The 19,948-nt window shown below is 58.8% G+C and overlaps 1 protein-coding gene across 1 annotated transcript in view; it reads left to right on the top strand.

Moving 5' to 3' along the window:
• The window catches only part of SLC9A1 (solute carrier family 9 member A1), a 57,480-nt gene that overhangs the window by 26,344 nt on the left and 11,188 nt on the right, over positions 1-19,948 (top strand). Inside the window, exon 2 of the mRNA XM_062190723.1 lies at positions 18,134-18,594. Coding sequence (XP_062046707.1) covers positions 18,134-18,594 — 461 coding nt within the window. The remainder of the gene's footprint in view (positions 1-18,133; positions 18,595-19,948) is intronic.

Raw genomic sequence — 19,948 nt, 5'->3', positions numbered from 1 at the left:
CCAACCGCTTGAGCCATCACCTGCTGCCGCTGCCTCCCAGGCATATTAGCAGGGAGCTAGATTGCAAGTGTGGAGAGGGGAGACTCAACTCAGGTGCTCGATATGGGATGTAGATGTCACAGTGGCGGCTTCACTGCCGCACCCATCGCCAGCTTCATCTGAAGGTAATTAAAAAAATAAAATAAAAAGATTTACTTATTTATTTGAAAGTCAGAGTTACACACAGAGAGAAGGAGAGGCAGAGAGAGAGAGAAAGGTCTTCCATCCACTTGTTCACTCCCCAAGTAGCTGCAATGGCCAGAGCTGTGCCGAACAGGAGCCAGGAGCTTCTTCTGGGTCTCCCACATGGGTGCAGGGGCCCAAGGACCTGGGCCATAGCAGAGAGCTGGATGGGAAGTGGAGCAGCCAGAACTCGTACTGGCACCCATATGGGATGCCAACACTGCAGGCGGTGGCTTTACCCACTACGCCACAGCGCCGGCCCCTGAAGGTAATTTTATACAGTATTTTTAGCATCCACATTTTGACTGCAACTTATCACATGAGGTCAGGTGCAGAATTTTCCACTTGAGGCATCATTTTGGTGCCCGAAAAGTTTCAGAGTTTGGTTTTTCAGCTTAGGGGATTCTCAGCCTGTCTGAGTTTGGCTGCTGACTGGCTGGGTGTCTGTCGTGAGAGCCTGTTCTTAAACTCTGAGCCTTCACTTCCGCACTAGAGGACAGGAGCCGTAGTGTCTGCCTCGCGATAGCGCTGAGGCTGAAGCAGAAAGCGCGGGGCGGGGTGGAAATTCACCCTCCCACCGTGGTGTGTGGTTAGGGGCCTGCACTGTGTCCTGGCGAAGGCAATGCACACAGAGGCCTGCAGGCCAGCCCCAGGCCTGGGCGCAGCTGCCAGCAGGGCTCCAGGTCCCAGATGGCTCCCGCTTCGCTCCTTGCAGGAGCCGGGGTATGGGGGGATACTTCCTGCTGAGGTTTAGACACTGGCGGATCCAAGGAGGCAACTGGCCTGCCTGAGGCCACGCAGCCGAGAGTGACAGAGCTAGGCGGTAGGCTGGCTTCCTGTGCTCAACTCCAGCTGCACGGCAGGAACCCAGGCCAAGAGCTGCAGACAGCATTTTAGAGGGTTGTGGGTCTGCAGCCGGAAACCCCCGGCCGTGGGCCTAGGTTGCCCCTTCGCCTTTCCCTGCCTCAGTTTCTTCAGCTGTAAGGCGAGGAGGGGGTGCCTGTGCAAGAGGAGAGGTGCCAGGAGAACCACGCAGTTGTGGGATACAGAGCATCAGCGTGAAGTGCCCCCACCCCTTATAAAAGAAGGGGAGGGGTTGGAGGCTGGCCCCATGTTCTGGGCGAGGACGAGTTTGCAGTGGCCCATCTGAGCGTGTGTCCAGCTCTCCTGCCACTTTGCTGTGTGGATTCCGCTCCGGCACCTGTGAGGTAGAAGGGTGGACTGGGTGGTCTCGGAGGTCTGTTGTCCTGTGGCTCCCGCTGGCCTTGTGCCCCAGGAAAAGCCCGACGACCTCCTTGGCTGCTCCCTGAGGCCCGGGCGCTCCTGGCTGCGGGACCGGGGCCTGCAGCTGGCCATCAGCTGGCCACATCCTCCTCTGTTCTCTGCAGTGTCCTCTGAAGGGCAGTCCCCTCTGAGCATGCTCAGATCTCCCGTGCACTCTGCGTCTCCTGACTCTCACAGGCCTGAGGTGACAGGCGCCCCCGGTGTGTGGGAGAGGAGGCATGCTCTCTGCCTCCAGGAGAGGGGGTGGGGGGCACGGGGGGCATCCCTGGCCACGGGTGTCTTCCCCAGCCCCACCAGCCTGTCCTAGGGACCCTGCTGCAGGTCTCAGGGGACTTAGATCTGCACAGGAGCGCTCAGCTTTTACTCACCCTGGCCACACCCACATCTCCCGCGACCTGTGCTCAGGGACCATAAGGAAGTTTTCCAGACTTTGCAGGTAACACAAGCAGGTTCTTGGGGCTTCCGTCTCAGTTCCTCTGCAGGGCCGCCTGCCGGTGTGACCCGGGTCTCCTGACTTCTGGCTGCTTCTCTGGGGCCAGCGGGTCGTCTCCAGGCCCAGGGGCTGGCGCTGCTGTGGGGCGTGGAACCGGGCCCTGCTCTTGGCAGCTCTCTGCGCCTCCCTGAGATCCTCAGAGCAGCTCTTTGAGATGGAAATGATTTTAAACTCCCTTTTTCAGATAAGGAAACTGAGACTCCCAGGTTGAGCACCTGCCAGGGAGCCAGGCTGCCTGGCTCTGCGCCTGCGTGCTCTTGTCCACGGCCTCCCCTGAGCAGTAGCTGAGTATGGACCCCGAGGTGGCTTGTTCTGATGCCTCTCTTCCCAGCCGCCTTCCTCAGGCCCTGGCCCCGGAGCGAAGCTGCCTGTCTGGCCGGTGGGTCCCCTGCTGTTCTGGGTTGCCCGGGGGCTCCCCATGTGGGGCATAGCAAAGGGAGGCAGATGGGCTCTGCTTCCCAACCACAGGGAAGCCCTCAGCGTCCTTCCCCCGCCCCAAGATGCTGTTCCCTGCCCCCAATGTCTTCCTCAAACGCAGAGCTGCTGGCATTACTGCCGTCCGTCTCTGGGTGGAAGTTTTGGGTTTTGCTTTCCTGGGTGTTTTCACCTCCATTCCCTCCTCTTCCCCTCATTGAGCCTGTGCCACAGACATCACTTACCCCAGCGTTAGAGAAGAGGAGACTGCGGCCAGGGCAGTCGCATGATTTGCCATAGGCCACCTAGAAGTTAAGGTTCAGAACTGGGGAGAAAGCCTCTATGCCGGCGGGCCGGGGCACCCTGTGCTGCTGTGTGTGTTGCCGCTCTGGCGCCAACACTGTTCTGGGCCCACTCACCACGGCTGCTGGCATGGACGGAGCCGGCAGAGTTACAGAGCCCGACCCTGTGGCCGTGGGGCTCCTTGGTCAGATGGCAGCGCTGGAGAGGCTGGAGAGCCTCCGAGGAGGGGGAAGCGAGGCCAGGGAAAGACAAGGACTTGTTCAGAGCACCCAGTACACTGGTGGTGGCTCAAGTGGAAGCCAGGTCTCCTGATCCCAGCCGGCACTTGGCTCAGGCCTCTCCGTGTGGCGTTTTGGTATCTTGGGGCATTGGCAGGTGAGATGGGCAGCGGGCAGGGGTTTATCTCTGATGCTGGTATCATGCAGGGCAGCTGTCCCTGGAGTCCACACCTACACACGTGCGGTTACACGGGTCTGCCCTAGCCCAGGTGCCGAGTCTGGGTGGCCGGCGCCACCTCTGGACTTCCTCCTCGGGTGTTGTCCCCCAGGTCAGAACCTCGGGCGGCTGTGATCGGCTCATCAGGTTGACCGAGGATCTGGCCCCAGGTGACAGCATTCCTGGGCGTGTGACCCGGCTCCACCGCTACCCGGGCGGTCGTGAGTGAGTCCTGGGCCTCTCTGAACTTGCGTTTCGTCAGCTGCTGGCCACTGCCCAGGCTGCCTGATGGCCTCAGGTCGTAACTTCCTCCCCAGCCTCTACTGTCGCTGGCTCCCAGCAGAAATCTTTCTCCGGCACCACACTCGCTCCCCTGGCCTTCTGGCTCACTCTTCCTTAAAGGCCAAGGCCAAGTGAGCTGCAGTTTACTGCACGTGTGCTTCATGCCAAACACTGGGCATCGAGTTCAGAGAGACAGGAGCCCAGCCTCAGGCAGGCGGGCTCGGCACAGGCTCGGTCCTTCCCGTGGGCCGGGCTCTGTGCTCAATGCTGGACAGTGCGTCCCTTCTCCTGCTGTGGGTAAGGAGCTGGCTTGTGAGCCTGACAGGGAGACAGCGAGTGGTGCCTCTTCCTTTCTTTTTTTAAAAGATTTATTTCTTTTCTTTTCTTTTCTTTTTTTTTAAACAGAGAGAGAGAGATCTTTTTTTAAATTTAATTTAATTTTATTTTTTATTTTTGACAGGCAGAGTGGACAGTGTGAGAGAGAGAGAGAGAGAGAGAGAAAGATCTTCCTTTTGTCGTTGGTTCACCCTCCAATGGCCACTGCGGCCAGCGCGCTGTGGCCGGCGCACTGCACTGATCTGAAGACAGGAGCCAGGTGCTTCTCCTGGTCTCCCATGGGGTGCAGGGCCCAAGCACTTGGGCCATCCTCCACTGCACTCCCGGGCCACAGCAGAGAGCTGGCCTGGAAGAGGGGCAACCGGGACAGAATCCGGCGCCCCGACCGGGATTAGAACCTGGGGTGCCGGCGCCGCTAGGTGGAGAATTAGCCTGTTGAGCCACGGCGCTGACCAAGATTTATTTATTTTTAAAGTAAGAGTTACAAAGAGAAAGAGAGAGAGAGAGAGAGAGAGAGAGAGAGAGAGAGAGATCTTCCAGCTACTGGTTCACTCCCCCGGTGGTTATAGTGGCCAGTGTTGGGCCAGGCCAAAGCCAGGAGCCAGTAGCTTCAACCATGTCTCCCACGCGGTGCAGGGGCCTAAACACTTGGGCCATCTTCTGCTGCTTTCCCAGGCCATAGCAGAGAGCTGGATGGGAAGCGGAGCAGCCAGGACTCGAACTGGTGCCCGTATGGGATGCCAGCACTGCAGGTGGCAGTTTTACCTGCTGTGCCAAAGCACCGGCACCCCAACCTGACTCTTAACAGAGGGCTGTGTGTCCCAGGCTCTGCAGGAGCACAGCCCCTCGCGTGACTGTGTCTTGGAGGAGGAGCGGCTCTCCAGGGACAAGCCCATAGGCACCCGCTCTGACAGGGCCTTGGGGCTTCCTTGGAGCTTTCTTTTCTGTAGTCTCGTGAGATCTGCATAACCACATTAGATCCCCGAGACCAGAGATGACCATGAACAGATACTGAGTGCGGGGCTCCCGTGGGCCAGGCACACTTGTGGGAACCAGGGATACAGCAGTGATCTGGGCAGAGTCTGTCTGCTCAAATCTCCCGTCCTGGGTGGAAGAACCATCAGTGAGCACCAGCGGATGGTCAGGAAGTGGTCAGTGCCACAAGGGTCAGCTGAGAGAGGGCCGGGGACACCTCGGTGATGAGGGGGCGTCTGAGCAGGGGCTGGGCAGAAGGGCGGGAGCCTGCCCTCACCCGTGTGGTGGCGTGCTTCAGACAAAGGCCGCAAGGTGCAGTCTGAGCCCCCGGCAAAGCAAGGAGAGCTGGGGGGGCGGTGATGGGTGGAGATTCTGTCCCTACTCGCCTGTACCGAGATCCAACACTGCCACGTAGAAACTGCCTGGGGGATCACCGTGGATGTGGAGACCCCTGGGAGGCTGCTGCCATGGTCCAGGCAGCGGCCACAGCACTGCGTGTGAGCGGTGGAGGTAGCGAGAGGGTCGGAGCCTGCACACATGGGGTTTGCGGATGGGCTGGGTGTCGGTGGGAGAGGCAGAGAGGAGTAGGGCTGGCCTGGGCAGCTGTAGGAGGAGCAGGTTTGGGGATGGAGCATCCCTTTGGGGAGCCCCCAGCGCCTGGGCCCTTGTGCTCTGAAGATCCCCTCCGCCCATGCTGCACCGCCCCCCCCCCCCCAAAGGTCCCCTTCTTCTTTGGCCGACTGAGTCACTCTCTCACTGGTGCCTTTCTGAGAGGTCACCAGAATGCCCAGGTGAAGCGCAGGAGAGGCCCCCTGGGCTGTTGTGCTGCGAGGGACAGAGGGGGTCCTGTGCCCCCTTCCGCTGCTGCTCCCTTCCCCCACCTTTGCAGTACCCCGCTCCCCAGGTGCTGCAAATGGGAAATGGCGACTCCATTGGGCAGGGCCATCCTCCGGGAGGTTGTCGGGTTTCTCCCCGTGTCCCTGCCCCCGGGTGAGGATGTTTTTGAGCAGTTTCAGGTTATAGGCAGTGGACTTGCGGTGTTGCCAGCCTCTAAGCTACAGGACTCCCGGCTGGACGGGGTGCTAGGAGCTGCAGATCTTCGATGTGCTCCGTTTCCGCTTCCTCCCAGACCTTCCATTTGCAAGCTGCACCCTGCCCCCACCGAAAGGAAAATCCAGCTCTCCCAGGGCTCTCAAGTGTCTAGAAATGGAGCCTCTCTCATTGAGCCTGTTTCTTCCCCGCCCAATGCCTGCTACCTTCTTCAGATCCTGAGAGCAGGAGTGGGGAGGGGCGTGACGAGGGGGCACCACGCTGGGGAGCCACACTCCTGGGGAACCTGGAGCGGAAGTGACCTGTGGCTGGAGCCAGACTGTTCTTTCCAGCTCGGCGTCTGTGTTCTCACCTCCCCCACGCTCCAAGGTGAAATTTGGGGAGCCGAGTACCTGTCTGTCTGTCTATCTATCTGTCAATTTATCTATCTATCTATCTATCTATCTATCTATCTAACTGGATGGCAAGAGACATGGTTCACTCCCCAAATGCCTTCAACAGCCAGAGAAGGGCGGAGCCAAAGCTGAGAGCCAGGAACTCAATCCAGGTCTTCCTCATGGGTGGCAGGGACCCAGTTACTTGAGTCATCACCACTGCCTCCCAACGTGTGTGTTGGTCCGTAGTTGGGGTCCGGAGTGGCGCTGGGACTTCACCCAGGTACTCTGACATGGAGCGTGGACATCCTAAGCAGCATCTTACCTGCTAGGCCAAACGCCCACTCTGGGGAGCCAAACTCTTGATGCTCCTACGCAAGGAGTGGCATTTGGTTTTCTGATGCCAGAGGTACTGTGAGGTTCGATGAAGCTGCAGTGAATCCAGAAGGCAGGCCTGGGACTTCCTAGAGGGGGTATGAGAAACCAGTGTGCACCCTTACGCCCTTAAGGATTTTTTTAATTGTATAATTTTTATTTATTTTTGTTTTATTTTATTTATTTTTATTAACATAAAGAGAACAAAGTTCATCAGTACTTTTTAAAAAAAAAAAGATTTGTTTATTTACCTGAAAGGTGGAGTTACAGAGGCAGAAGCAGAGAGAGAAATCTTCCATCCTCTGGTTCACTCCCCAAGTGGCTGGAATGGCCAGAGCCAGGCCAATCTGAAGCCAGGAGCCAGGAGCTTCTTCTGGGTCTCCTACGTGGGTGCAGGGGCTCAAGCACTTGGGCCATCTTCTACTGCTTTCCCAGGCCATAGCAGAGAGCTGGATCGGAAGTGGAGCAGCTGGGACTAGAACCGGTGCCCATATGGGATGCCAGTGCTTCTTCAGGCCAGGGCTTTAACCTGCTGCACCACAGCACCAGCCCCTCATCAGTACATGTCTAAGAAGATAGTCCTACTTTCCTTCCTCCTCCTCTCCCCTCCCTCAATCCCTCTCCTTCCTTCCTTCCTTCCTTTTTTCTTTAATTTTTGCAAAGACATGCTTTCACCCCCCTCTGTAATCACAGGCTGAACTCACACTAACCATAATATTCAACAAGCAAAATGTAGGAAGGCCGCTTTCAAGTTCCAGGCAGGGGCAAGGCCATGCATGCAATGAGGTCAGGGGCTCCACGGAGGGGGAGGCTCGTTCCTGCTGCGTCAGGCGGTTCTGTAACCCTGGCTGGGTGTCTTTGGGACAAGTCAGTGGCCATCCTCTGACCTTCTCTTCATTTACATTAAAGTGGGGATAATAGTACCGCTGTGGTCGGGTTTGTTGGGAGGGTTAAATGAGGTGCTGCTTAGTGCGGACTCAGGCCCCCGAGAGCAGCTGTAACACCACATGTATACTGGGCCACTGACACCTAGGTTTAAACCTGCAGTTGCGGGAAAGTCTGGCAGTGTGCCAGGCAGCCTCATGGTGTGCCCTGGGGGCGCATGGCGTGGTGGGTGTAGGGAAAGGGGACGTGGCTGGCACCTGGTCCTGCTGAAAGCACTTGCACAACGCTGGGGGCACATTTTAAGCAACCGCTGGTTCTGTTTAAAATCACCAAAGCAACGTGTTTCCCCTTGGAGACAAAAGAAATCGATGCGTTTCTCGTGGTCACCCACCAGGGACCGCATCCAGGTCTGAGAGTCTTTGGGCCTCGAGGTCCTGCCCCGCTTCTCCCAAGTAGAGCCCCCACCCCCACCCCATCCCACCCCCCGTGCTGCAACCTGGCTGCCTCCGCCCCTGCCAGCCGCCTGGAGCCCTGTCCCTTGCCAGGCCCTGCTGTTGCCTGTTGAGCTCTGTCTCTTGTCAACACACAACCGGCTGTTTACTGCTGCCCCGCTCCCTGGCCTCCCCTCCCCCTGCGTGAGTCATCCTCGCCTCCCTCACGGGCGCCCTGGATGCTGTGCCTTTGCTGCGGGGGCTGGGGAGCTGCCGGCCTGGGAGCCGGGCAGCAAGTGTTTGAAGAGCTTGGGTGATCGGGAGGCTGGGCTGCAGACCAGACCAGAGCTGCTGCTCACCTGCGGGGGGGGGGGGGGGGGAGCAGGGGCTGCTGAAACAGGACTTGGAGAACCCAGGCGAAGGCTGGCGGGAGCAGAGCCCAGCCGGGACAGGAAGACCTGGCTGCAGGCCAGACCAGGACATCTGGGGCCAGGCCTGAAGGTGAGGGCCTTTCTCGGGAAGCCAGGGGGCCTCTGAGGCCCGCGGTGCTGGCTCCGTTCCTCCCCGCCTCTGCCTGGGTGCCAGCATCGCCCTCACGCTCCGCCTCCTCTCCAGGCCGGAGGCTTCGGAGCTCAGCGGGCCTCTGAGGTCCCCTCTCCGCTGGTCGGTTCACCATGTTCCCCCGCCGGCTTCCCGCTCTCTGAGGCTTCCATCATTGCCTGAACCTGCCTTGTCTGAGCGTTGCCTTTTCGGGGCCCAGTGCTGTGGGCTGGGTGCCACGCAGCCTGGGCCACCAGTGACAGAGCTCCCAGCTCCTCAGTTTTGGGGAGCACCTGGCTCAGCTGAGGTACACAGGGAAGGCTTCCAAGAGGAAGTGACTGCCTACCCCGGGTTCTGAAAGGTACATAAAGTGCAAGGTGAAGACAGGCTTCCCACTCTTTACCTACGGTGAGGTTGGGGCTTTCTGGCAACTAGAGCTGAGATTAGAGAGGTGAGGCTGGGAGTCGAGGGGGCTTATCCCCAGAGCTAAGGTCCCTGACCCTGGAATCCTTGGTCACGATGTTCCTGCCTCTGCAGGTTTCAGTCGCTCTGCCACTGGCCCCCTGCACCTGTGTGGCACTTCTGTCCTGTGTCTATCTCTCCCTCTCTGTTTTTTAAAAAACTATTTATTTATTTGAAGGGCAGAGCAAGAGAAGAGAGAGAGAGATCGATCTTCATCCAAAGGTTCACTCCCCAAATTCCTGTAACAGCCAGGGCTAGGCCAGGCTGAAGCCAGAGCCTGTGGTTCCATTCGGGTCTCCCACATGGGTGGCAGAGACCCAAGTACTCGGGCCATCTTCCGCTGCCTTCCTAGGCACATCTGCCGGAAGCTGGATCAGAAGCAGAGTAGCTGAGACTTTGATACGGGCTGTGGGCATCACGAGCCACCATTTAACCCACCGTGCCAGCCCTGTCCTTTCCCCTCTCTGACCACTCATCTCGCGCTGCATAGCATGCGAGGTGCTTCTGTGGCAGTCCGTCGGTGCGCAAGGACACCAAGGCCTTTCCATGGTGTGATGGTTTGCCGAGCTGGGTCTCGAACCCGGGTCTTGGCCTGCAGGCCGGGCTCCTGTCCTGCACCGCTCAGAATGCCCAGCCTGGGCTATTGGTGCTGTCAGCTGGCACTTAGCTGCTTTCCGTCTCTGATGTTCCCGGAGGGTGGGACCCTCTTCCCCAACATAGTAGGACCCCTGAAATGGGATTGAAACAAGCCAGAAGTCGAGGTGTGTGCTATTTGCAAGGATGGTGGGGAAAGCAGAGAGAGAGAGAGAGAGAGACCCTTCCTTGTCTGCCCAGGTACTCAACAGATTTATTTGTGGCTGCGTGTGTGGGGGAGGCAGACTGCAGACTTGAATTCCCTTCCTGTTGGTCCTGACAAGCCTAGCTGTTGTGGAAGCAGCCTGGCACACAGAACTGGCAATTAGGAGCCCTGGCCCCTCTCCCTGTGACGCCACTTCCCAGCTCGGCGGCTCGGGGCGAGGCACCTGGCCCCTCTGAGCCCCGGTCTCTTCCGCTGTCATGTAGGGCTCAGGGGAGGAGATGAAGTGAGAGCGGCCGCGGTCAGCCCCGGGCCCAGCTCCTCGCCCCAGCTGCCGAACGGGTCCGTGGGCTTCTCCTGCTCTGGGCTGCAGGTTGTGTCTGTGAGTGGAGCACTGTCAAGGTCGGTCCTGCTGAACGGCCGGTATTGCTTTACGGAGCCCCCCCCCCCCTTTTTTTTAAGATGTATTTATTTGAGAGGCAGAGTTACAGAAACAGAAGGAGAGAGAGAGAGGGAGAGATTTTCCATCCACTGAATCACTCTCCCTCTCCAAATGGCTGCAACAGCTGGGTCTGGGCCAGGAGCCTAGAATGCCATCGGGGTCTCCCACATGAGTGGCAGGGTCCCAGGCACCTGAGACATCATCTGCTGCCTTCCCAGGTGCCTCAGCAAGGATCTGGATTGGAAGTGGAGCAGCCAGGACTTGAACTACTCATACGTGGGACGCTGGTGTCACAGGTGGCGGCTTAGCCTGCTGTTCCACAGCACCGGCCCTGATTTACGTGTTTTTTCTTTCTTTTTCTTAAGATTTATTTATTTATTTGAAAGGCAGAGTAACAGAGAGAGAGGGGGAAATAGAGAGAAATCTTCTATCTACTGGTTCACTCCCCAAATGGCCTCAATGGCCAGAGCTAGGCCGATCGAAGCCAGGAGCTTCTTCCAGGTCTCCCACGTGGGTGGCAGGGGCCCAAGGACTGGGGCCATCCTCTGCTGCTTTCCCAGGTGCATTCGCAGGGAGCTGGATCTGAAGTGGTGCAGCTGGGACTCAACCACGCCCATATGATTCTCCAGTGTGGCAGGCGGCGTCTTTGCCACAGTGCCAGCCCCGCTTCACCTGTTTTTGAAAAGTGTTCCTCATTGAGTTATTGAGTTTTATATCATCTCCGTGGCACCTACAGCCCCCTGGGGGTGACATCATCGCCTCAGATCTCGAGAGGAAGCGGTGTGTACCAGGTACTGCACCGAGGCTTTCACAGGCACGGCGCCTCTCGTTTAGGCTTCGCAACGCCCCTGCGTCTGGTATCAGCCAGGGTGTGGTGAAGTCAGCCTGCCTTCCTCTTTGTCGTCCTCCCTTGTTTTCTGTCAATTCACTGCCCATCGAACCATCCATGTGCGAGGCTCCTGCTAGGCTTTTTAGAGGTTGTCCACCTCATCTTCTGGCAAACTTCTATTGATCCTTCAAAGCCCAATTCAGATGGCTCCTGCTCTGGGATCACTACATGCTCTTGTGAGTTCAGAGCCATCTCCACGGTACCAGTCACAGCCAAATACCTAAGACAAGCTGTTGGGAAGAAAGAAGTTTTATTTTGACTCACGATTTTGGAGGCTCGCAGTCTAACATTGGGTGGCGCTGTTGGTCTGGCGTCTGATGAGGGTGGTGGATGGCAGAATGCGTGCAGAGAGACTAAGCCAACTCTCTCACAAGCGCAGCCAGTAAAGCCACTGCCTACGATGCTGGCATCCAATATGGGCACCAGTTCAAGTCCCGGCTGCTCCACTTCCGAACCAGCTTCCTGCTAATGTACCTGGGAAAGCAGCAGAAGATGGCCCAAGTCCTTGGGCCCCTGCACCCATGTGGGAGACCCAGAAGAAGCCCCAGGCTCCTCGCTTCGGGTCAGCACAGCTCCCGTTATTGCTGCCATTTGGCAAGTGAACCAGTAGATGGAAGATCTCTGTGTCTCTCCTCTCTCTCTCTCTCTCTAACTTTGCCTTTCAAATAAATAAATAAATAAATCTAAAAACAAACAAGCAAACAAAAACAAGAGCTGCCTCTGTATGGCACATCCCCACTGCTGTGAGGCCCTCCCACTGGGCCACCTGCCGGACACCACGACTGGATCAAGCCCCCACCCCTAATCCATCAGCCGGCAGCCCAGGATTCCGGGGCCTGAACCTTTAACCTCTGGGGAAACTCAAGCCATGGCCGCCACCTCCTTCCTCCTCCCGCCCTTCACCCTGACAAGACCGGTGTGTCGCAGCTCACAGGTTGTCAATGCCCCCTGTGTACTAGAAACTGGAGACCCAGGTGGCTCTAGAAGAATCAGTCACTCAAAGAGCCAGGGCCCTCCCTCCGTCCCCCGGGGCCTCCAGCCACAGTGGGGACAGAGCACAGCTCGAGCAGGCAGGGCCTGAGCCACCTGCGTCCTTCCCACCTCTTGCCCTGAGAGCTTCGCGGAGCAGAGCGGCCCCTCCTGTCTGATTGACACGGAGGGGGCAGGCTTCAAAGGCAGCCAGATTTCTCCAGGTGTGTTCCAGAGCGGAAGGGGAGCTGTGGGCGGCCTCCCTGGAGAAGAACTCATGGAAAGAAACACCTCCCCTGGGCTTCCGGGAGCTGCTGCAGGCCTCAGGAATCCTGGGCTGGCGCTTCGCTAGAAACAAAATAAGGGGCAGGTGTTTGGCACAGCAGGTAGGCCGCAGTGGGGGACGCCCGCAGCCCCTAGCAGAGTGCCTGGTCTGAGTGCTGGCTCCACTTCTGACCCAGCTTCCTGGGGGTGTGCACCCTGGGGGCAGCGGATCAAGGCTCAAGTATACTTGGGTCCCTGCTCTGGGGAATCCCGGACTGAGTCCCAGACTCCTGGCTTTGGCCTGGCCCCGCCCTGGCTGTTGCAGGCTTTCGGAGCGTCAACCAGCAGATGGGAATATGTGTGTCTGCCTTTCAGATAAGATGAAGAAGGAGAGAGACTAAACCCAGGGAGGCTGTGGGTGGCCAAGAACACAGATTCTGGAACCAGACTGCCTAGGTTTGAATCTCAGCCGCCAGCCACGGGATTTTGAGCAGGTTGCTTAACCTCTCTGTGATGAGGAGCGAATAAGTTAAAAATACCAGACGGGCAGTCTGTGGTGCGGTGGGTTAGGCTGCCACTGGGGACGCCAGCAGCCCATCTCGGAGTACCTGGCTCTTGTCCCAGCAGCTCTCCTGATTCAGCTTGCTAATGCATCCTGGGAGACGACAGATGATGGCTCAAGTGATTGGACCCCTGCCACTGAACCCGGGAGACCCCAGCGGAGTTCCAGGCTCCCGGCTTCAGCCTGGTCTACCCCTGGCTGGTGGTCCGTTGTGCATCTGGAGAGTGAACCAGTGGATGGGAGATTCCCTCTCTCTCTGCCTCTCTCCATCTTCCTCCCTCCTTCCCTTTCATGCACATGAAAATAAACAAACATTAAAAACAAAAAGTGCCTTCATGGAAGCTGTCGCCTGCCGCACTCACTGGGAGGTATTAGCTTTCGTGGCTGTAGTTGAGACTGGTTGCTGGGGCAGTTGAAGAGGGAGTTAAAGAAATGGAATCGTTGTGCAATCGCAACTCCCTTGGGACCTGGCCGAGTTGCAGCCCCAGAGCAGTCCTCAGGTCTGGAAATAGGGCGGCAGGGCCCCCAGCGCACCCCTGGGTCCCTGGTGACCAGCCCTGGTGGGCCAAGGAGGCCCTCTTCCCAGAAGTCCCCTCTGACTTCCCAGGCCCGGGGGCAGGGGGCCCTGCGGGAGGTGGGGTCAGGGGTATCTGGTCACCCTGGCAACTGCGCCAGCCTCAGCAGACAGCATTCTCGAGGCGAGGGCCCTACCTGCCGGAGCATGGGGAAGGGTCCGTGAGGCCGCCTATGCGTGTGTGTACGTGTGTCTCTGCGCGCCCCCACCCCCTGCCCAGGGCAGAGTCAGAAGCACTTCTCCCCCACCCCTGCTCCCCTTCTCTCCTCCCAGCAGAGGCTTTGCCCGTGGCTGGGAGCTGCTGAATTCTACACCTCGTCTCCTTGCTCAGCAGGGCTGGCCGCCCTCACAGGACGCCATGTGGCTCGAGTGGCTGCCGTGACTTGGCGTGTCCCGGCTCTCGTGGCGGGCCTGGTCACAGGACCACGACTGGCTGCTGGCTGCCTTTGAGAATCCATTTCCCAAACCGCGGGATCGGAGGCCGCCTGCCTCCTCCCCAGCCCTGATTCCACGCTGGTGACGTCACTGCCTCCGCACAGCTGGGGCCTCATTGCCTGGCCTCCTGGGCTCTGGCCGCGATGCCAGGCCTTTGTCAGGGGCTGGGGGCTCCGGCCATGCCTCTCTCACCACATTGTCAACAGACCCTGCACTTTGAGGGGACTCTTCAGAGACGTGGCGTGGGAGGGATTGGAGGATGGGCGGGGGGGACAAGCAGGGACAAGCCGTGGGCTGCTCTCTCCTTTCCCTAATGCAAAGGGGCCACCTCCTGGTGACAGTGTGCCCTCCCCCTCCCTGGAGGTGCTTTCCAGTAACGTGCCACCTACCCCTGGCAGAGCGCCCGGAGAGGACCCAGACCTTCCTCCTCGGCCTGGGCCTGCCCCTGCCCGCCACAGCCCGGAGAGCCTGTCGGGGCACATGTGGCCCCTGTGCATCCTGGGAGTTGGCTTAGCTAAAGAGGAAACCGGGCCCAAGCCCCGTATGGCCTGGCTGGGAGTGTCCAGGAGGAGTGCCAGCTGTCTGGTCACCTGTGAGGGAGGTCCCCAGGCCCAGAAGGCTCAGCCCCACGACGAGCCCCGTCCATGCGGAGGCTCCGAGCCTGAGCCACCTCCGCGTCCCCAGTGCCCGGCGTGGCCTGGAGCCAGCACTTGAGTAAAAAATAGGTTTTTTCGTTCTGTGCCACAGGCTTGAGAACAGTAGAGAGGAGCTTCCCTAGGCCCAGGGAAGCTGCCCAGCCTTGCTGAGACCCCAGCTTTGTTTTCTGCAGAATGGGCACAATTCCTGCCCCACGGGGTGGCTGGGGGCAGAGGCGGTGCGAGCCCAGTCCCGGCTCGGTGCAGCATCCTCACGTTCCTGCTCTTGGCTGGCTGCCCATGCCGGCAGGAGCTGTAAGCCATCTCGGCTCTGGGTCTCCAGGGCACCGCTTGGCATTCTGTAGGGCCTGGGAAAGCCCTGAGGATTGACCCGATGACATCGGGGATGGGGAGCCCTTGTTAGAGCGTCCCCTGCTGGCTGGAGATAGGAGCTGTCGTCCACCCGCCCTGGGCAGCCTTTCACTTAGATTCTGCCTTCTAAGGCATTCGGCGGGGCTGACTCCAGGGCAGGGCCAGGGAGACTGCGGGGGAGGCTAAGTGGCTGCAGCTGTCCTCTGGCCTTGGACGCTGCCTTCTGGCCAGTACCTGCCTGAACTCTGCTCTAGAACTCCCGGCGTCCCAGCTTCCCTCCGGGGCAGCACAGGTTTCTGGGGTAAGGTACCATTGGCCTGTCTCCTCTGCTTCTGCCCCGCTTGCCTGACCCCCTATGGTGCCAGGGAGAGGGAAACATGGGCAGTGAGTAAGTGACGAAGGTTATGAGGGAGGGAGGCACCAGGGGACTTCTGTCCTAATATGGGCAGACAAGGGTAGTCAGGGAACACTTCCTGGGGGAGGAGGCAGGCAGGATATGGTGACAACCACACAGTGTGGGTGGAAGAGAGACAGGAATGGTGTTCTGGAGAGAGAAACTAGAGTAGCAGAAGAGGATATGGGCCATCTGCGGCCATTTGACAAGGATAAGATGTGAGTTGACAATGGAAGAGTGGAAACAGGAAGTGAGGAAATGCTGAAAGTTTATAGGGTTTTTTGAAAACATTTTAAAATTTATTTTCATTTTATTTGAAAGGTAGAATCTTCCATCTGCTGGTTCACTCCCCAAACTCCCACAAGAGCCAGAGTTGGGCCAGGCCAAAGGCAGGAGCCTGGCACTCCATCCGGGTCTCCCACACAGGTGGCAGGGACTCACGTGCTGGAGCCGTTACCTCCTGCCTCCGACACGTTAGCGTGGAGCTGGGATTGGAAGTGGAGGAGCCAAGACTCGACCCAGGCGCTGTGACGTGGGCTGCAGGCCTCTCGGGTGGTGCCTTCGCCGCTGTGCCGCGTGCCTGCCCTTGAACGCTTGGACTTTATTCTCTACAGCAGAGGAGCCCTGAGCCCAGTGGGACCCAGCCCTCGGCGGTGCAGCAGCCGGCCGAACGCTGGCGCTATTGGGGCAGCTACCGAGACTGGGGGACTTTTTTGGCAACAGAGGTGACCTCCGGGCAGGGGAAGTTGGGGGAGTGTGCACGGTGGCTTTGAGCCCGCTCCTGGTCCAGGGTGGAGATGTTTCAAGTGACCCCCAGGTGCTTGGCACTGTGCCAGGTTCGGGGCCTGCCTGCTGGCTCGGGGGTGAGCCTTGACTTCAGCTGTGCTGGCACTGCCTGAGGGACGGGTGGCTTGGGCGTGGGAGGATCCCAAGGATCCGGGGATGAGAGCAGAAGCCTGGCCAGATAGGTAATTATGGGGAATTGTGGGCCACGTCCCAGCTCCATATTTTCTTTCTTTCTTAAGTTTATTTATTTGAAAGGCAGAGTTAGAAGGAGAGACAGAGACAGAGAGAGATCTTTTATCTGCTGATTCACTCCCCCAAAGGCCACAATGGCCAGGGTAGGGCCAGGCTGAAGGCAGGAGCCCAGAACCATCCAGGTCTCCCATGTGGGTGGCCGTGACCGAGGCATTAGGGCCATCTTTCATTGCTTCCCCAGGTGCATTAGCAGGGAACTGGATCAGAAGTGGAGCAGCTGAGACTCTAACTGGTAACATATGGGATGCCAGCATCACAGGCAGCGGCTTAACCCAGTGCACCACAACGCCGGCCCCCCAGCTCTGTATTTTCAAACCAGCAGATATTTATTGAGCACCTACTGTGTCCTAAGCCTTGGGCATAAAGTCATAAGCAGATATGGAATCTGCCTAAACAGGCGAGAAACGGGAGGAGAGAGAGCTCTGTCCTCAAGCAAAGGGTCCCAGCCTCTTGACCAAGCCCACCCTGGGTGTCATGTACCACATAAGCTAAATGCGCGGGTCTTCCCCACCCACCTCCCCGTGCAGAAACAAAACCAGCTGCCGGGCATTGTGGCATAAAGGGTTAAGCCGCTGCTTGGATACTTGCATCACAGATCCGGGCGCCAGCTCCTTTCCTGCTGCTGTGCACCCTGGGAGGCAGCAGCAGATGGCCAAGTGCTTGGGCCCCGACCACCCACGTGGGGAGACCTGCATGGAGTTTCTGGCTCCTGGTTTGCCTTGGCCCAGCTGGGGCTGTTGCAGCCATTTAAGGAGTAAACCAGTGGATAGCAGATCTCTCTCTTTCTTACTCTACCTTTCAAATAATTAAATAAATGTTAAAAAAAAAAAAAAACAAAAACCCTAGTAACTCATAGGGAACTCTGGGCACTGCGGCCAGACCTGGCATTGACAGAGGCCTTCTCTGGTGGGGATTTTTGGTACCTCCCCACCGTGGGTTTGGAGCCCCAGGGGGACCACAGAGGAGCGTGACCCCTCCCCCATCCAGGACCCTGCCTGGGCATGTGGCTGATGGGTCTTTCCAGCAGAGGGCTGTGTGGGTGCCTTGATGGGAGGGCAGGCAGAGAACTTGAATTTCAGAGCTGCAGGGTCTGATGGGAGGGAGGCAGGCTGGCTCCGTCCGGTTCTCTGTGACTTTGGGCAAGGCCCTCCCCACCTCTGAGCCTCCCTTCATTGCCGGCACCCTCTTTAAAGGAGGTGGGGTTGGGCTAGGAAGGGGGTGGCAGGGGACCTGCCTGACTGCTGGTGACCGGTCCGAGCCGAGCCGGGGCTCGAGCCGTTCCCGTGCTCAGCGGGAAGCACGCTGTGATTACGGAGGCGCCTGCCGCCCCCAGGTCTGGGACTGGAGGTGGCGCGCGCTCTGCAGGTTTGCAGACTCCGGGGCTCATTATCCCCGAGTTCCTTCCTGCGCCGAGTCTCCCGCGCTTCCTTCTGTCGCCTGTGCCACTTCTCCACCCGCCAGCCGGCCGCCTTCTGCCGCAGTCCCGGCCATCCTCCCCCAGACAGCACTGACTGTCGCACTGTTGTTCCTCGCGGAGCTCAAGTGGGCCTCCCTGAACTTGGGCCTGGGAAGATTTTGCCTCGGGCTCAGGTGTAGGTCATGCCCTTAGCTGCCTGGCGCCTAGGTAATCAGTTTATAATTCCTGCCTTCTGGAGGCAAAGCCAACTGCTGCCTTCTAGTGTTTTGTGACGGTGACACAAGGTGGCCTGTGTATGTCCTTGGTCGTTGCTAGTTCACAGGCCAGGAAGCGGACGCCAGAGAGTTAACAGGGGGGCCTTCTGAGCGTGAGCCCTGGTGCCCCTGGCCAGTGCTGCCCTGGTCCCCAGCCCTTCCCCCAGCCTCCCGCCCTGGCTCCTCCCACCCACGAAAGCCCATGGCCTCCCATCCTCTCGCCCTGCGCAGGTTTCCACGTGATTCCCACCATCTCCAGCATCGTCCCGGAGAGCTGCCTGCTGATCGTGGTGGGGCTGCTGGTGGGGGGCCTGATCAAGGGCGTGGGCGAGACGCCGCCCTTCCTGCAGTCCAAGGTCTTCTTCCTCTTCCTGCTGCCGCCCATCATCCTGGACGCCGGCTACTTCCTGCCGCTGCGGCAGTTCACCGAGAACCTGGGCACCATCCTCATCTTCGCCGTGGTGGGCACGCTGTGGAACGCCTTCTTCCTGGGCGGCCTCATGTACGCCGTGTGCCTGGTGGGCGGCGAGCAGATCAACAACATCGGGCTGCTGGACAACCTGCTGTTCGGCAGCATCATCTCGGCCGTGGACCCCGTGGCCGTGCTGGCCGTCTTCGAGGAGATCCACATCAACGAGCTGCTGCACATCCTGGTCTTCGGCGAGTCCCTGCTCAACGACGCCGTCACTGTGGTGAGGGCCGGCGGGGAACGGTCCGAGTCCCCGCGGTGCTCTGAGGCATGTGTTGGCCCCAAGTGGCAGAGGAGGAGAAGAGGCCCAAAGCAGCCACTTGCCGGGGAGGGGGGACCAGGACAGGAGCCAGCCTGTGTCTGAGGCCATGCGCCCCCTGCTGGGTGTGCACTTTGATTTGACCTCGGACAAGTGACTTGACCCTCCCTCTGCCTGTTTCTTCTTTTGAGACCACTTTGCCTGGGAGGAGCCTTTCCGTTGCCTCTGCTTTATCTTAGAGCTCACTCTGTGTAGAGTTCTGGGACGGAGATTCTAGAAGGTGTCTAGACCTCGTCCCCCAGACCTCCAGGAGGTAGGCCTGCATCAGTCACCTTAAGCAGGTGGCTCTTGCCGTAGCCACTGTCGGCCAGCAAGGCCAGATCCCCAGATCCCACAGAGCCCAGCAGAAGCGACACCCAGTGTCTATGTGACCCAAAGCAGGCGCCGCTACCTCTCTGGGCCTCACCTTTGACACCTGAGAAGTGGCAGAGCGTTGGTGCTTCCTGTCCAGAGCCTAATGAGGACAGATGCCCCGACGCGGGGTCCACGGGTGGCACTGGATCTGTAGCATGTGCCCTTCCTCTCTGCGGGTTTCCCAGGAAACAGATAAGTGTGTGTGCACACTCACATCGCGTTGTGAAAACACCTCTGTTCTCCTCCTACGCCGGACCCCTCAGAGAGCAGCTACACACACAGGGAAACACAGGGACATGCATGCGTGCACGGTGCACGCTCGCACGGACCGCCTCTCCACCCCAGCCCCTCGGGAAGCAGTGCTCACGGTAGACGCCCGTGTTCAGTTGCCAGCCACCTGGCTTCCTCTGCTTGCCTCCCCCGCCCCACTGGGGCTAGGCAGGCCTCCTTGCTGACCTCTTCCAGAGCCAGCTCTTGGCCAGGGTCTCCAGAGTTTCCCCGTCTGTGTCACAGGGATGGCAGCGCCCAGAGTTGCACTCAGGTCTGGGGAGCCAGTGGGTGCCAGAGATAAAAGCCTCTCCTGTGGGGTCTGGGTGTTGGGGCTCAGGTTGGCACCCTGTGGAGCAATGGGCATGGTTGTGTGGAGTGGGTCACTCAGCTCCAACTTCTTTGGACCCAGAGCTGCGTCTCCCAAAGACAACAGCGACAGCCCGTACTCAACAAGTACTGCTGGGCTGCTGCTTTTTTTTTTTTTTTTTTTTTTTTTGATTGATTTGTTTATTTTCTCTGTTTGAAAGGCAAACAGGCAGATGGACAGAGCTCCTCCATCTAGTGATTTGCTCCCCAAATGCCTGCAACAGCCAGGGCTGGGCCTGGCCAAAACCGGAGCTAGGAATTCAGTGCA

The sequence above is a fragment of the Lepus europaeus genome, chromosome 5 (genome assembly GCF_033115175.1).
Source record: "Lepus europaeus isolate LE1 chromosome 5, mLepTim1.pri, whole genome shotgun sequence".
NCBI classification, from domain to species: Eukaryota; Metazoa; Chordata; class Mammalia; order Lagomorpha; family Leporidae; genus Lepus; species Lepus europaeus.
This window is presented reverse-complemented; position numbering and strand designations above follow the sequence as displayed.